At 41.2% G+C, this 18,407-nt stretch overlaps 1 protein-coding gene across 1 annotated transcript in view; it reads right to left on the reverse strand.

Moving 5' to 3' along the window:
• Positions 1-2,590: 2,590 nt before the first annotated feature.
• The window catches only part of LOC107295609 (retinal-specific ATP-binding cassette transporter-like), a gene marked incomplete at its 5' end in the record, with an annotated part of 19,587 nt that continues 3,770 nt past the window's right edge, over positions 2,591-18,407 (reverse strand). The window contains 12 exons of the mRNA XM_015824923.1: positions 2,591-2,713; positions 3,923-4,172; positions 4,327-4,419; positions 6,099-6,202; positions 7,193-7,327; positions 9,512-9,653; positions 10,580-10,686; positions 10,780-10,842; positions 12,226-12,346; positions 12,510-12,639; positions 15,556-15,679; positions 16,390-16,537. Of these exons, the coding sequence (XP_015680409.1) occupies positions 2,591-2,713; positions 3,923-4,172; positions 4,327-4,419; positions 6,099-6,202; positions 7,193-7,327; positions 9,512-9,653; positions 10,580-10,686; positions 10,780-10,842; positions 12,226-12,346; positions 12,510-12,639; positions 15,556-15,679; positions 16,390-16,537 (1,540 nt within the window). The remainder of the gene's footprint in view (positions 2,714-3,922; positions 4,173-4,326; positions 4,420-6,098; positions 6,203-7,192; positions 7,328-9,511; positions 9,654-10,579; positions 10,687-10,779; positions 10,843-12,225; positions 12,347-12,509; positions 12,640-15,555; positions 15,680-16,389; positions 16,538-18,407) is intronic.

Consider the following 18,407-nt stretch of genomic DNA (forward strand, 5'->3'; position numbering starts at 1 on the left):
ATATCACAATAAAAGCTCCACATCTCCATGCTTGCATAGTAACATCCCACAAAGTACACAGAGAAAGAGTTTACGTTGCAAGGGATATTTCTTCACAGTTGTCCTGTCCTTTACAGATACCAATGTATACTGGACAATTACAAGAGCAACGTGGAGAAAACGCACAGTGGAAAGTGTTCCACGGATTAATGACTCCCATTAGTCCTGGATGGAGAGCAGTATGCTTCCCCAATCTCGCTCTATATAGAAAAAGACCAATGTTTCTCTATTTTAAAGTCCACATCCTGAAAATATAATCCATTGGGCCAGGGAGATTCAGCCCCAAACTGGATCCAATTCCCAACCCTGGTGTAGAACATGTTACACAGAACTAGAGTAGGAACACAAGGAAAGGAAGCCATCAATATGCTAAGAATAATCATCTGATGCAGCCATCTTGTGAACCTACCAATCAGCCACTCAGAATTGCTTATGATTTGAGGTACAATTAAGCCTAGTAAAATAAATAGAAACATAAAAGTTTCTCTGGAGAGTGCATATCTAAATATCCTCAATAAAAGTAGGCCTTGTGTGGACGGCAATTGGGACTGGGATTCCTGTCACTGAACAATGTAATAATAAAGTATGACATACAGGATCTCATTGCTAAGCAATCCAGGCAATCCCTGTTGCCATCATAACTCCAATAACCGTTAAATAGGAATTTGAAATAAGGAGCTCGGGGTATCACAGGTGCTGGCACAGCCTATCTACAAGTTGGGGAAAGGGGGGCGACAATGCAGCTCAAATGCAGAGAGGCTGAGGTAAGGAGAGTATGATATGCCGGGGAGGGGGGTGGTGGAGTTACCTGAGTGAATGCAACCTTCCCTGCCAACTTCCCCAGCTTGTGGGAAGATAGCAGGGAAGGTCGCCAATGGCAATCACGTGACCGCAAGATGCTGCAACTGTCGTAAATTGCGAGCTGCTTGCCAAGTGCTCAGATCATAATCATATGTCCGTATGTGGACACTGCAATAGCTGGAACTTTGATGACCAATCATAAGCACACGTCTAATGCTGTCCCAGTTCGGTTGCTGGACAAATAGTCTTGGCAAGCAAAGCTACCAATAAAAAAAAATCGGCTAAATGTAAATGGAAAATGGATTTTTATCCAATCTTTAGCACGTTCTATCTTCATGAAGCCCTATTAGACAGGGGATGCATACCCTACATTTAACTTCACCACATCCTGCAACCTGGTGCTTCCACGAATGCAGTAGCATCTTATACTACCTGCGTTTCTCATGCTTAGAAATGCTTTCTATGCACGCTTATTTGAATGTAGGTCTTATTGGTGTGACTTGCTTTTAAGTAAACATGCATAGCAGCAGGTTACTGTAGACTGCAGTCCTCCAGTCTTATGCCTGGACCCAAGGAAATATTAAACAATCCTGTATCGTATTTTTAACTAAAATGCCCAATGTATTTTTAAAAAAGTGTGCAAAGTGTTATCAAGAAATCAGTACAACGTTGTCTTAAATTTTTAAGAAGACTGTAGCAACAAAAGCACCTGGGATGTTTCAGATTTATTTCTCTAGATATAATGTACATTTTTTCAGCTATTTGTAAAGAGATAATATGTAATAAACTGAAACTTATATTTTAAACTTGGATGAAATTACTGCGCCAATAGAACACCCACTGCAGTGAGTGGCCGAATTTCAGTATTAATAAATAGTTGGTTTTTTCGTTATACGAGTTAGTACAGTTACTATTCCTAAAAAAATTTTTTTATGGGGTGGGAGTGTGTATCTTTCAGGAACATGTCGTCAGTCATGGGAACCCTTCTATCGAACCTTTAGTCAATATTTATCGGGAACTGAATTCTCACCAGTGAATATCTAGCAAGTTTCAACGTTACTTGTGGGCTCCCCCCGCCCAAAGCTACTTACTACTTTTATACTTATAACTTGAGGACTACCTGTAATTATCTTTCTACTAAATATTCAAAAGATCTGTAAAACTTGTTAAATAGATATGAGGTTATAGATGCGTTGTTAGCCCAATTTAGGTCAAGAAACCTTGAGCTGCAGCGTTCCCAACAGTGGCTGTCCTGTTTCTGAAGATCTTCTGAAGGATAGCAAAAGTCTTTGTCCTCTTTTATATAAGAGCCCCTTCAAGGCTGTGAATATGTTCTTATTTTTATTTTATTTTTTAAAAAATCATTCTAGCTGCCCACTCCAGTAGACTCTTGAGTGGTTGTAACTGTTGCTTTGGAATATATACCACCACGAGAGTAGCTGCTGTTTGAAAGATTTGAACTGTTCAAAGTGGGTCTTGCACAATGTTTGTGCTAAATAGAAATTGTCAGAATGCCATAAACCAAGATAATGGAAAATTAAAAGTTTCCCATTTGTCCATAACATTTGGCCAGTACGTAGCAGGCGGTATGGGCTATTCTCACCCATAAGCAATACATCTGTCAGATTAGAATACACTGCCTCCATTCTGGTTCTTACTAAGAATCTGTAATGTTATTCCACTTCCTTTAAAGTTTGGAAGATTGCTGTCTAGGTCTGGTCCTCAGCAACTGGAAATTTTGGCGTAGCTTTTATTTGCTTATATGCCGATAGACAACAGGAGTCACTTTCATCTCTCTATTAGCTCCAGCTGCACGAGGGTGTAGAGGAATCTCCTCATCCTCCATCTGCTGTTTAGCAAAATTTACAAAAACCTGTGGGAGAAAAGCAGAGAAATGTACAGCAAGAACTATCCTAGGAAGCTAAGTTCTGATACCAATTGGGATGACAAAAAATAAAATAAAATGACAAAATGCGTCACAACAAACCCTGGCCTTTTATATTTGCATCCTGATTATCTGATGCAATTACATTAGTCATGGGGTTTGTGTTGTGATGTCACGTCATCTGCTCCTCTACAGACCTTTAGGGGAGGAGATAAATCCAGAAGCTCTCCAGAAAGTTAAGAAGATTTGGGTGAAAAAAACTGTCTTAACTATTTCATTCACTTTAATCTGACCAAAGTAGTAGTATGCTAAGTTAGGGTGATTTTGAAAGCTGGCATACGTAACAAAACCTTTTTCTGCCAACAAATGTATTTATTTATTTGTTCAAGAAAATTTATAAAGCAGCCTACTTGCTTGTGGCGACTCTAGGCGTCTTACTGAAAACGTAGAAGAAATAAAAATAATAACAAAATAAAAAAATAATAATAAAATAACCCCCCACTGTCCCCTCAGCGACCACACACATCATCTCAGCATTTAATGGGCTCCATCCAGTGGTGGGATTCAAATATGTGAACAACCGGAAGTCCATTCTGGGCCTGGGCAACAAAAAATTAGCTGTCGGTTCTGCCAAACTGGTGTGAACCGGCTGAATCCCACCACTGGCTTCATCCCACTCTGGGTTCCCCAGGCCCACTGGCAAAACCACGTCTTCAGGGCCTTCCAAAAGAGTGTCAGAGTGAGGGCCAGTCTAATTTCTGGAGGGATGATGTTCCAGAGGGAGGGAGCCACCATGGAGAATGCTCTTCTTATGGCTATAACCAGATGTACCTCCTTAGGGGAGCGTATCCCTTCCCTTTATAAGTCCACATTAAATCCAAATAAAGGTAGTATAAGCAGCAAATGGATCACTATTCTACGGAGACAGAGAAATCCCAAACCAAACCAAACCGTGAATATGTGAAATTCCTTTGCAACTACAAAAAATGTTAGAAAGATAAGTGCTGCTGAAATGTCTATAAAAAGTAGACCCACTGGACGTGACTCAACTGCACTTGCAAATAAATGAACTTCTGCCCCAAAGTGGGAAACTGAATTACCTCAGTTTCTAATATACAGTACTGAAATGGTTTCTGTAGTTGGGCTGTTCACGTTCACTGAGTGGAAGATTCCCATTTTCAGAATATTTTAATTTACCTGATCTAGGGTAGTTTGTGAGATAGAGTATTCTTCAATATTTAGGTTCTCTTTGTTGGAGAGAATCAATCTAAAGATCTTGGCCAGTGAGTAGGTACATATTTGGTACTGCAGCATGTTATAGTGCTTTTCTCTCTGTATCCCTCTTGGAAAGTTCTGGCACATAAATTGTTCTGCTTGGCTGAGATCTGGGAGTAATCCAAGTTTAGGTGCCTTGATTTTCATGGTAACGATGTAGCCATCTCCATATCTGTAAGATAGCCATGATTTATTAAGTTATATGTTTGTGCAGTAATATTCACATTTATTCTATAAAAAATTTCATAAAGAGAGCACATAATTATTAAATTACATACTTTCATAAATCCTTAACCATGAACATGAGATACCGATCTTCAGCTTACTTGTATTTGAGATCCTGGATGGTGCCCAGACATTTGAAGGTGCCTTTAGCCATGATAGCTATGCGTGTACAGAGCGCCTCACATTCTTCCATGCTTATAAAATGAGAAACACATTGCACTTTACAGTTAATATACAAAACAAGAATCTGTTTTCAACAAATGGATCTCCTTTGGTGACCGGTGTGGTTTTATTTACATTAATGAGAAAAAAAAACCTTAAGAAGACAGGAAGTGGGGAGACTAAATCCTTTCCTAACAATAATCAGCTCCATTCCCACCTCAGACTTTCAAGGCTAACTGATAAAAATGGAGAGCAAGTTGCAAACCCCCAGGAACAGCTTGCATTATCTTAACTGTGCTCTCAGAGCTAAGTCTTGCTATAAAAGAAGAAACTTGGTGAGCTGGGCTACGTTAAACTACAATTCTCTTGGAATTTCATCGTAGGGGACGTTTCCATTTTCTCATTGTTTTTTCTACCTATTCTATTTTCTCAAAAATAATTGATAAAAGGGTTGGAATGCTGTCGGTCATCAGTCTACAATATTTACATTTTAGCATTTACAAAGCTTTTCAACAAGCTTTTGCTGTACATTCCCACTATCTCATGGAATGTATATGCTGTTGTCTTTCATTTGGAGCATTCTCATGTTTAACCATGACCATTCTTTCTTGCTTGTTCTGCAAAGCTGTTTTTTTTTTAAAGAAACATGGCAAATAAAAAGCAGGTGCAAGTCATCTGCAAGGCTTCTAGAGGACAGTCAAGGCATTTGCGAAGACCAAAACACCTGTATTCTCCAAGTATTAGGTAGCCATTTCCCAAAGCTTTGGGGGCTGCTACTAGACCAGTGGTGGCGAACCTATGGCATGGGTGCCAGAGGCGGCACTCAGAGCCCTCTCTGTGGGCACGTGCGCCGTTGCCCCAGTCCTAGGCCTTCAGCTGGGTTTTATAAAACCTTTTCGCTTTAGGCCTCCTTTCGCTTTAGGCAAAAAAAAAAAAGGGGGTTCAATCAATCAGTCAATTTCAATTTCTTGCAGGGAAAAAAAAAGATCTTGCAAAGTTGGAATTGATTGATTGAACTTTTTAGTCCCACCCAGTCTGCCGTTACCACCGCAGCCACGCCCAGCCAATGGGCCACACCCACCTGGCATTCTATGATGCATAAGTGGGTTTTGGGTTGCAGTTTGGGCACTCGGTCTCTAAAAGGTTCGCCATCACTGTGCTAGACCAATTTTCCGATACTCTCACGTGATATGAAGACAATCCCTTCTCTGCTGCCTCCTACAGTGGATTAAAGATGAAGTAGGGAGCAGGTACGTTCCAAACTTAAACAAACTTAAATAAGATGCTGTTATTATATAATTTATATACCTGTCTGAAGCCATCTTAGAAAAACCTAAAACCTAAAGATTTATAATGCAGGACATAAAATTGTAATTTTCAAAAAGTAAAATAAGGAGACTGTAAAGTATAATTGTAATGCACACTGGACTGGACCCAGACAAACTGGAGTTCAATTCCCCATTCCTCTATCAAGCTAATTCAATGACTTGAGCCAGTCATTATCTCCCAGCTTAATTTATCTCAGCAGGCTTGGAGTGAGGATAAAATGCCAAGAGACAGTAACTGCTTGAAGGAAGGGCAGAAGTAAAGGCTTGGGGATCCTCCCTTCCCAGCTGAAATCTGAAATGGAGCAAATGAATCTGAATGAACTGTGAGCGATAACCAGGACGTATGATTCGATTTAATTTGATGGGAGCATGATTTACATTACCTGTGGGAGGTAAGAACCACAGCTCTTCCATCTCTGATCACACTGAAAATTGAGTTCCATAACAAGCGTCGGGACTGGGGGTCCATTCCTGTAGTTGGTTCGTCCTATGAGAACAGGAATGTAACAAGTAGTATATTTTCTCAAGAACAAATGGTGAAGCAGTTCCCTCACTTGTAAAAGAAGTAATATTTTCGGAGTTCCAGTTATTTGTTTGTTTGCATCCCACCTTTATTATGTTTACAGATAACTCAAGACTGAACATATTTCCTCTTTTGGGGGTTTAACATGCTTACTCTTGCATGTGCCAAAAAGTAACTTTTTCAAGGTCTGGATGCTATGTGTCTCATGCTTCAGAAGAAAACGTGTACCTCAGATATCAGAATTGTGTAAGAAGGCCTAGCTTATCAATGTTAATTGAGTAGAAGAAAGACAACACAAAAAGACTATTAACAGAATTTGCAAAGAGCTATTTCAAACCAAAAGTAACTATGGTGTAGAGCAGGGGTAGGCAATCTTGGCTCTTTTATGACTCGTGGACTTCGACTCCCAGAATTCCTGAGCCAGCTTGGCTGGCTCAGGAATTCTGGGAGTTGAAGTCCACGAGTCATAAAAGAGCCAAGGTTGCCTACCCCTGGTGTAGAGGAAGGATAGACAAAGCCTAAGGGTGGAGTCAAGAGCAGAATCAGTCTAGAGTTGATACATTCCTACAGGAGAGCTCAGTCCAACCACTCTTTAATTCTGTTGAACCTTAGATAATGCCAATTTAGTGCTGATAGGCATGAGCAACAAATCATCCTACCTAGAACTTAACGTGTGGTCCCGATTCTCCTTATTTGACACGTGGTGGGATAAAGTTTTGGATTGCAAAGGCTATTGAAGTAGATTTCTTCCTCAGTTTTTCAGAGCTGTTTTAGAAATTAATAGTTGCCTTCAGTGGTGGGATTCAGCCAGTTTGCACCACTTCTGCAGAACCGGTAGCTAATTTTTTGTTGCCCAGGCCCAGAATGGACTTCCGGAAGCGGCATCCACACAGAGAACCAGTTGTTCACATATTTGAATCCCACCACTGCTTACCTTATTGCAAAGCTACTTACTAGCAGGACTAAGGGAGGGCAGCCTATCAATGCAATAGCAGTGGAAAGTTTCCGTTTGGTGCCGCCACTGTATGTTCCTGCCAACTGATCTGCATTTTGTGACAGTCCAAGTTTCTGAATTCCCCATTCTGCCACCTGTGGGGAAAAAAATCAAGATCTTGACATCTATGTAAAATATTATGACTTTAATCCAGTCCATTATATGGGTTTATAGTTGGGACTCTCACAAAACAGCCTACCGCAATCTGGAACCAAAATTGCAATAATTTCCACAAGGGATAGTCATAATCTGGAGGACATCAGATTAGGGAAAATAGTCATAAAGGATGCTTCAATGGGAAGCTCATGTCCTTTAGTATTAGCAATCTCTGATACATATTATATACATGTTGAATTAATATCATATTCTGATAATATTCCAGAGGAAAAGGAGCCAGAGAAAGTCATAGTAGAAGAGAACAGAATGAAGCTTGGAGCTGAAAATTAGAAATAACTTTGAAGCACTTCCAAATGATATTCATACAGATATGCATCTCACACATGATTTTAGGGATGAGATTGCCAAAATCTAATGGGCTTTGAAATAATTTATGTCTTTATTCTGGACACCTATGATACCATGTAATGGTGCGCGCTATCTGAAGAAGTTGTTGATCCACCCACCAAGTCATAAATGGTGCCAAACCACAATGGGGAATTTCATGATCATGCTTGGCTAAAACCAGACAAACCACACAATGGCTTAATGCAGTGGTGAACCCAGCCTCTGAGAAAGATTTTACCATCTTGCTATGAGTGCTGAAAGAGTTCAGCCCATGCACTCCACACTGTCAGTTTCATGATGTTGGTTTGTAGTATACCTATACCTATACATACATATATATACATATATACCTTGAGTGTTTTTTGATGCACCCTGTTGGCCCAAATATGGGAGAAAGAAATCTTTCTTTCTTTTTCTTTTGCCTGTATCAGCTCAATCTAGAGCCATCCACAGGCAGCAGTCGCCAACTGCGACATCATTTGTATACATTTTTTTGGATTTCTAACAAAGAATAAGGGAGGATGGAATAGCTATTTCGAGCTTCTTAGCTCTCTTCAGCCAAACATACCCTTCTGAGATTCGAACCTGGGCTGCTTACATGTTGGGCAGCTGTGTTAACCTCTAGGCCACAGGCTCTTTCTCACTTTGTCAGCTGTATCAGGGAGGGAAGAGACAAGGGGAGGAGATTTACCTTGAGTGTTTTTTGATGCACCCTATCGGCCCAAATATGGGAGAAAGAAATCTTTCTTTCTTTTTCTTTTGCCTGTATCAGCTCAATCTAGAGCCATCCACAGGCAGCAGTCGCCAACTGTGACATCATTTGTATACATATTTTTGGATTGAGCTGATACAGGCAAAAGAAAAAGAAAGAAAGCTCAGGATGTTACAACACAGCCAACCACCCAGGATGTTGCAACACAAAACTCAGGATATCACTACACTAGATCTCAGGATGTAATCACACAACCCATTACCCAGGTCGTTATAACACAAAAGACTAATGGGCACACAGCCAGCACCTCAACTGCTCAGAATGTTACAAAACAGCCAACCAATCCACAAACAATGGCTCCCACACAGCCAACCAATCCACCTACAGCAACTAAGCCAGCACTCCACACACCCCCACCAGTATTTATAGAGAGATGGCAGCTCCGATCACACTTTGCTCGCACAGGCACAAAGCCGAAGACCCCAGCTTGAAGATGACGAGTGGGACCTCGTCGAAACGTCGCCAAGATACTCTCAATCTTACACGGGAAAAGACCCGAATACGCCAAGACCTGCATATATATATACTCATACACATATATAAGATTTTTACTCTAGCTGAAATGTATTGCCATAGCATTTACTGTCCTCACCCCAATCTGATGCAATACGAACATCATGTGGGTAACAGTTACCATGAATACACGGTACTATATCTTGAGCTATCCCCATTGCAAGCTTAAGCAAGAACAACTTCACTACTTTAAGTTTCACGTGTGCACACCCGATAATGTAAAGGCACTCTGTAAACTGAAGAAACTATTTTGTAGTTTGATTTCACCACGTGCAAGATTCCTACATAGAAATAGAAACAATAGCAGCACAGTGTGCAGAGCCAAGAAGATAGTACAATTTAGATACAGACTAATGCATATTTTTTCTTTAAAAATTTAATATGAATTAATACGATCTATTGTTCTAGCAGAAGCCATCTTTTTTTTTATAGGTATCTTTAGACGTAGCCCAAAACACACACACAGAAAATAAAGAATAATTATCCTTACCCTCTGAATTTCAGCTTCTGGGACACCACGCAGACGGGCATAGAGAAACAAATGTTCTCTTCCTGTTAGTAGTTCATCAATAGCATCAAATTGTGGGCAATAGCCCATGTTTTGATGAACATCCCAGATTTGGGTCAATATGCTAGCAAAACACTTTCACTGTTTTCCTTCTTTTGTTTTAGAAATGTCTCGGTCTAAATTAGTCATGTCATCGACATCTCTCTTTTTCAGAGGTCGATGCCATATTGTCATTAAATTATTTTATTATGGAACATTAATTTTCTAATTGTGTAATTCTTTGTCTAATTTTATTTAGGTCGATTTAGGGACAATTAATTTCGAACTGACTATATTCAAAATGGCCTTACATTAAAATAAAAATACAGATTAAAATATTATCTACTTCTACCATACGATGAAATAAAACAACTAAACATACACCTTCTAGAAATATTGTGGATACAGCACTTTGTTCTTGCATCAGCACAGAACGATATCCTTTGCAAACTATACAAAGTTGAGTGCATGCTAAATTTTAAAAATGGTATTCCTATTCATTATAATGTTTCAAATCCTCACTATAGACCAGACATGTCAAACTTGCGATGTCACGTGACGTCACGCGACGTATGGGGACGGTTTTGCAATTGCTGGCAATGGGATGGGCGCGGCTTCTGGATGATGCATCCGGCCCGCAGGCCGGCAGTTTGACACCCCTGCTATAGACTCATATCTGTGTAGACAGAACAGCCAATTTTAAGATCATATATTGACTATACACGGAGGTGCATGGAACGCCGTTACCTTCCCAAAGTGGTACCTATTTATCTACTTGCATGTGTGTGCTTTCAAACTGCTAGGTGGGCAGGATCTGGGGCAAATAACAGGAGCTCAGCCTGTTGCGCAGTGCTCAGGTCTTGAACCTGGGCCGTTATACAGAGAAATAAGCATTTACTTCATATCCCTAACAGAAAATAAAGACCAATTGTTGAGGGCAATGTGATGGCAATCACCAGATATAAAGTAAAATCTTTGGACTTAACTCTTCTAACATTTGTCAGGACTCACCTATTACCAACCACAACAGCATCTCCTGAGGTTACTTTAATATCTCCGGTCAGCATTTTGAATGTTGTTGTCTTACCAGCACCATTCACACCCAAGAGACCAAAGCACTAAATTATAATTTAAGACATGCTGGTTACTTCTAGAGTTTTACGGTAAAAGAAATAATTCAAAATACATTGCATAACTGAGGCATAACCCACCTCTCCCGGACGAACCCCAACACAGAGTCTGTCTACTGCTGGTACACGCCTTCCTGCGTATATCTAGAATAAGAATTTTTTCAACAGAAACCCTCATGTGAAGACAGTTGAAGGACATGTATTATTTAAAAAGATAAGCGGCTTTCTCCAACTAGGCAGTGACCAGATACAGTGGACTATGGCTGTTTTGCCCAGTCCCTATTGTCATGATCATGGCTAATTGACAGATAATAGAAACTGTATCCCAAAGCATTTGGATTGTACCAACTGGAGAAAACCAGCACAACAGAAAATAATATGTAAACAATCCACCAAGTTAAATATTCACTATTACAGATGGTCCTTGACTTATGACCAGTTATGATGGATCTCCGTAGGTGTATTTATGACCCAGTACCAAAGTTCTGGCAGCTGCCCCCTCTAGTCATGTTTTCAGCTGTTTGCAGTGTCCTGCAGTCACGTGACAGTGTTTTATGACTTTTTTGCCCCAAACTGGCATTTGCTTCTAGTTTTCAGCCAAACTGGCCTATAGTGAACAATTGGTTTGTTTAACAACCATGGCATACACTTAACAAATGCCACAAAAAAGCTTGTAAAATCAGATCTGTCACATGCTTTATAACTGCATGACTTATGACCTTAATGGGCAGGATTCACTGTCGTTGTAAGTCGAGGACTTCCTGTAATAGCAAGTCAAGATTAAAAAAACCACAACAACCTTATTTTATATATAGCTTCCATAACAGAGTATTACAGATATGGCTTCCAGAATAGTGATTTTTCATATAATATATATGCAATGATACATTTATGTAATGATATATAAATAGAGAGCCAGTTTGGTGAAGTGGTTAAGGCACCAGGTTAGAAACCAGGAGACTGAATTCTAGTCCTGCCACAGATGCAAAGCCAGCTGAGTTACCTTGGGCCAGTCACTCTTTCTCAGCCCTAGGAAGGAGGCAATGGCTTTGCCAAGAAAACTGTTGAACTTCTACAGGCAGTCTCCGAGAATCAGACACAACAGAATGAAGAAATATATTAAATCCCTGCAATATATATATATATATTGACCTGCTTTACAACTGTCACGATTTATGACCATAATGTCAGGCTCCATTATGGTCATATGTTGAGGACTACCTGTAGTGCCTAACTGGATTGAGATGCTATCTGTATTTTATAAATACATACATACCAATCTTGTAATGTTAATAAGTGACAACTCTACAACTCAAGAGAAAATAAAACTAATAGGCCGGTCAGCATCAAACTCAGGAGAAAAACAGATGAGGGAGAAAACTTTGCTTCTTCTTGATGTCTAGCAGCAAAATGTCCGGGTCATCCATGAAGTGCCTCAAACAAGCAGGTATTTCTTAAATGCTTATTTTCTTTTCCAAGACAAAGCTAAAGGACACAAATGTTTTAGAATAACTCCTGAAAAATTACCTTAGTCAATTCCTGCAATTTCAATATATAGTTTTGGCTCTCTCCTTTCATTATTCGCTTCCTTTCTTCTGCAACTTCCTCGTCTTCTTCCACAATAGGCCCCAGAGTATTTTGGATAAACCTAAAGAACTCAGAATAAGTGAATTGTAATTCAGCTTGTGCTTGAAAAGCAGCCTATATTAATCCCATTTTCATGGTGGATGTACGCACGGGCACCTCCCACCCCAACGATATTCACTAACCCTCAGCACAACACCTCTGAAGCCAAGGGTTTTTCCACGTACCATCTTGTAGATAAGAAACTATGTTGTAGAAGAAGATTCAGAATGAAATAGATCACACCCTGCACGACTAGGGCTAGCATGTGTTTTCCAGCAAAATCCCAGCGCAACGGATTCAAGACACGGTCTTCTCCTTTAGAATGAAACCAACAAAAATAAGTTTGAATGACACAACAATAAAATATCGTTTTTCAGAAACAGAGAACTTCCCCCTCATGTCACCAGTAATTCAGATCCAATATGTGCAATTGGAGATGTGGAACCGAAAGACTTAGCCGGTCACACACTGCTGCTTTAAGTTTATATACTTCTCTGTACCATCAAGGTGTGTCAGATAAAAGTTTTTTTGTTTGTTTTTGATATGCAAATGTCAAATTGATATTTGAATGTGTTATTTTTTTTACATTTTAGTTGGATCTTAAAGAACCATTTCTTCTGGTTCTCCTCTTTATCTGTCTTGCCAGTCTTTTTGATGTGCGTCCAATGGTCTAGAACAGGCTGCCAGGACCAAAGCAGGAGAGAAGATTGGGAAAGGAGGTGGGTAGACGACCAAACTGTGGAACATCATCTCTGGGCATTTATCTCTGGGGCTGGATATTGCCAGCTAAAAGGATGCTTATTTATGAGTTATCTCAGGACCAGATTTNTTTATCTGTCTTGCCAGTCTTTTTGATGTGCGTCCAATGGTCTAGAACAGGCTGCCAGGACCAAAGCAGGAGAGAAGATTGGGAAAGGAGGTGGGTAGACGACCAAACTGTGGAACATCATCTCTGGGCATTTATCTCTGGGGCTGGATATTGCCAGCTAAAAGGATGCTTATTTATGAGTTATCTCAGGACCAGATTTAGGTCTGTCCATCTGTTCAGAACTCTGAGGAGCTGTTTCACTCCAATGGGATGGGCCCATCTCACTTGCTCCAGCAGAAGCACCAGTGGTGGGATTCAAATATCTGAACAACTGGTTCTCTGCGTGGATGCAGGCCTGGGCATCCAAGGCCTAAAACGGACTTCCGGAAGTGGCATCTATGCACTTCTGGTGGGCCATTCTAGGCCTGGGAGGCCTTCTTCAGGCCTCCGAGGCCTAGAACGGACTTCCAGAAGTGACATTCACGCACTTCCGGCGGGCTGTTCTAAGCCTGGGAGGCATCCTCCAGCCGGTTCTCCAAACTCAAAAAATTTTAGCTACCAGTTCTACTGAACTGGTGTGAACTGGCTGAGTCTCACCACTGAGAAACACCCCATGTTGTATCTGTCTGCCAGAGAATTTCAGCTCCAAAAGAGTCTTTTCTGCTATGGCTCCCACTCTCTGTAGCATTCTCTTGCTGGAGCTGAGACCTGCCCCTCCCACCCACACACATACTCCTGGCTTTCCAGAATAGCCTTAAAACCTGGTTCCGCTGGCTGACCTGGTCTCCCAATAGGGGCACCCTATGTTTGGGGTGGTTAATAGGGAGAAGATCTTCATCCTTATGTCATTTGTTCTCTTGGTACTTAGTTTCATACGTAATCCTATTGATTTTAATCATTTTGCATTCTCTTGTTTTACTTCTTTATCATATTGTAAGTTGCCCAGAGTCACTATACCAGTGAGATGGGCAGCATATAAGTTTAATAAATAAAGATTCGCCTCTTCTTTTAGGGAGAGCAATTGGTTGTTGTTTTTCCTACTGACAAGGGACACTAGAGAAATCAGACACTTTCTTTAAGTTATCCTGTGTGAATCTATGAAGACAGTGCCAGTTGATGGCCTCATTACTGAGGCAAAGTCACGCTCAGCAATGAAGGCAGAGAACGCCGCATAATTTTGTGCCAACTCATGGACTGCAGGAAAAGAAATTAACATGGAAAAAGAACCCTAAGACAAGGGTCTTTATGTAGCTAGCTTTGAATATTTTATTTCTTGATCAAGATAGGGATTAAGTTGATGAGGATGTTAATGCATCCTTAAGCTGGGGGGGGGATTCATTGGAGCATTGCCTTCAGCTGACAGTCCTGGGAAGAAAAATAAAACTGTATACTTAAGCAAGCCTCTGATATTCTACAATCTCTTTCTATTTTTAGCTATCTGATGTCAAGAATGTTTTATGTTTAGTGTTAAAGGGCTCTTGTATATGTCATGATTGCAGGTATGAAAGAAGTTGTGCAAATTTGCCAGCTTAGTAACACTACAGAGCTTGCATCTCTCTCTCTCTCTCTCTAACAATTCAGGAAATATCCAAGCACAATTCTGCAATATTTCTTTCAGAGTTGCTGACCAAGTAATTTCCCATTGAGGGGAAATATTGCTATGGTCAGTTTCATCTCCCGGCTTTTCTTCCCTAACCCCTCCCTTTGGCACTATTTGCTCCAAGGGCCAACTTGGTCACACATCCTGTAAAATAGCTTGTTGTGGGGACTTCTGTTTTTTTCTACAAGAAAAAAACAAACACAGTTAGGGAATAATCACAACAGGATGGTGGGACTCTCTCCCAGATAGAGGCAGCAACAGGGTTCAAAACAGACAGTTCAACAGGCAAGGCCGATGGCTGGGTGAAGATGTTTTCCTTCCTTGGTCAAAGCATGGATAAAGTGCAGAAGATTCAGCCTAGCACAAGCTCATAGTTGGCTTCAATATAGTGCAACCTAGAGCAGTGGTTCTCAACCTTTTTAATGCCGCGACCCCAACCGGTCGTAAGTCGAGGACTAAACTGGTCGTAAGTTGAGGACTAAACCAGTCGTAAGTCAAGGACTACCCAACCGGTCGTAAGTCGAGGACTTTCCCTGCCCGGGAGCGCCGCACATGCGTGTTCCACCCCCTGCGCCGGCCGAGGCATAGCTGGCAAGCGGCAGAGACGGAGCAGGCCGACCACCAGCTGGCCCAGCCCAAGGGAGGTAAGGCACCCGCTGGAAAAGGGGAAAAAAATGGCGGACAAAAAAAATGGCGGACAAAAAAATGGCGGACAGCCTTGCTTGGCGACCCCCATGAAATGGTCGATCGACCCCAAATGGGGTCCCGACCCACAGGTTGAGAACCACTGACCTAGAGCAATCTCCCATTGTTTGATACTTACCAAAACGTGCATAGACATCAATCACAGCTTGGTTTATGGCTAAGTCGAGGAGTCCACGACCCAAGCAGAAATGAGGAAAGATCAAAAATGCTTTTTTTAATGTTTTGTTGAATTCTAGGAGAGGCTGAAAAAAGAAACACAGATGCTAGTCTTGCACAGGTTCACAAGGATCCTGCCTAACTTAGAAATGAAATGGTTCAGTTTAGAATGAGAGGCCAGATGTCAGGTGCAAAAGACCAAGACCACATGTGAAGTTCCAATTAAACTGATTTATTACTACTCATGCCTATGCACAGGAATCTAATCAATTAACGGTTACCACTATTTTGGCGCTAGATAAGGTTCAGCTGAATTTAAGAGGGGTTGGAATTAGTCCATTGGTGGCTACATAGTGACACTGGGCTGACTCCTCTTTTAACTCTAACCCCGCCCCCCAGGTTTTACCATTCCTTCTCCTACACCAGATTCCTGGTATACATTCTGATGAATAACATCTTTTACTATGAAGATGTGACAGTAGGAAATCAGAAGGGTTTTTTTTTCTTGAGAAAAGGAACATTATAGTACCTATAAAAGAAATTTCCTCATTTCTGCAACATCTCTATATCATTTTCCAGAATATCTGATTACCTTATGTTGGAACATTTAGATATAGTGCAAAGGTTCATGAATACCAAATGTTTTCTGACACTCTCCATTGCAGAGGTTGCTCCTTTTAAACTCTCATTATCTCTTAAAGCGTAGGAAGCATATATTTAATCATACCCTGACATAATGGAGCATAGCTAAAGTATGGTATTTTCATTACCATCTAGCCTAAGAAAAGTCACTCACCGCATTATTTTCAAAGAGGTCCAGAATAAATGTAATAGCACTAGTGTTAATACCAATGAAGAGATTAACGCAAGACAAGAAAACATAGGCAGTGCTGGGGACGCTAAAATAGCAGGAGGCAGGGTACATCATAGGAATTATGGCCCATCTGCATACAGAACAACGAGAAACAAAAGTGGAATGATTCAATTAATCAAAATATACAGCCATAAACCCCCCTCCCCAAAGGTGGTATAATGAACAATAAATTGATTCAATGGTGAATGAAAGATGGCCACGTTGTTACAGACTCTCTTTTGATAAAACATAAAAAAGACCATTTTGTTTTTTCTGTGCATAAAGATTCCTCCTTTATTATTCAGGCCAGCTGGCAAGGAACATTTTGAAACCATTAAAAAAGTCAGAAACTTTACGAAAAGGGCTATTTATTCCTTTATTTATAAATTTATTCAGTTTATACGGTTGCTCATTTGCCATGTGACTTTGGGCAGCTAGCTAAAAGCTAAAAAAACCAACAATATAACAGAGCAATTAAAACATGTCACACGAGTCAGCTCATATATCCATAACTAATAAAACTTATTATCAACTGGCCACATAAATTACTTGAAGCCGGCTCACCTAACTTCCTGAACCAGTGCTTAGAAGAAGAGCACTGGTCTTCAATGCCTTATCAAAAACAGTAGAGCTGGGCTTATCTGGTTATCATGTTATTCCATAGATTACAGCAGTGGTGGCGAACCTATGGCATGGGTGCCAGAGGCGGCTCTCGGAGCCCTCTCTGTGGGCACACACACCGTCTCCCCAGCTCTGTCTCCTCCCATGGCCCCCTCCTCACCAGCAGCCCTCCCGGAGGAGAGTCGCCCCTGGGCATGGCCCACGCGAAGCAGCACAGCCAAGAACATGGTAGCCGGGCAGCGGGGACAAGACTCTGCCCTTGCGCCCCGTCGTGCGCAGATGATACTGCAGGGCATGGGCAGAGGGCGTGGCCGCCATGGCGCTGCTGGGCTGCCTGGGTGATCTGTGGCGGGCCGTGGAGGTGGTGGGTGGCCCAGTGGAAAGGGCGGAGCAGGGACGGGATGGGGGGCAGTTTTGGGGCACTCGGTCTCTAAAAGGTTCGCCATCACTGGGTTACAGTGTCAAAGAAAGCCTACTTCTTGGGTCCCATCAGATGACACTGTTTAACAGAATGTATCCAGAGTACACCAGCCCTGGCAAATTACGTGGGATGGGCACACATAATTGAAGACAAACAGCAAATGACCCAGCATTGTCCCATGAAGGGTTTTATAGATGACAACTAATACCTTGAACTGCCTATAGAAACTAAGAAATAGTATAGCTTGCTAAATAGTAATGCCATATGGTATAACAAGATGCTCCCTTAACCACCTCTATCATAATATTCAGTGTAGCTGCTAAATAAACTGGAATTTGGTATTAGGCATGACTACCCAGAAAGTGCTGTAAAGCATTAAGGGGCAGTATGTAAGTCTAAGTGCTATTGGGTATGCAGAATTTATTGAATAATGCAGTTGAGAGATGGCCAAGGCATGAATAACTGTAAGCAATGCCTCCTGATCTACAAATGGTCACAACCAATGCACAAAATGGTTTTGCGCAGGAACTAAGAGTCTCTAGAGGATCCCCATGTTGCATACCGATTTAGTATGGGGAAGTGGCACCCCAATCAGAAGTAATGAAAAAGAAGACCCCAGAGTGGGTCTTTAACAGGTGAACCTAAGCCTGTTCTTTCCCATCCAGATCTCTACAGCTTCCAGTCAACGAGAGAAACCCTTGATAGCATTTTATTTATTTATTTATTTATCACAACTTATATGCCGCCCTTCTCCCCATGGGACTCAGGGCGGCTCACAGCATGTTAAAACAATATAAAACATTTCCCCTCTAAAAGCCAATTAAAAACCAAATATTTGTTGCTGTGTCTTGATAAAATCCTTAAAATTGTCCCTATTTAAAATTCACCCTAGGTCAGACCCGCTTGCTGAAAAAGCCAT

Source organism: Protobothrops mucrosquamatus, unplaced genomic scaffold (assembly GCF_001527695.2).
Source record: "Protobothrops mucrosquamatus isolate PMUCROS unplaced genomic scaffold, P.Mucros_1.0 scaffold2416, whole genome shotgun sequence".
Taxonomy (NCBI): Eukaryota; Metazoa; Chordata; class Lepidosauria; order Squamata; family Viperidae; genus Protobothrops; species Protobothrops mucrosquamatus.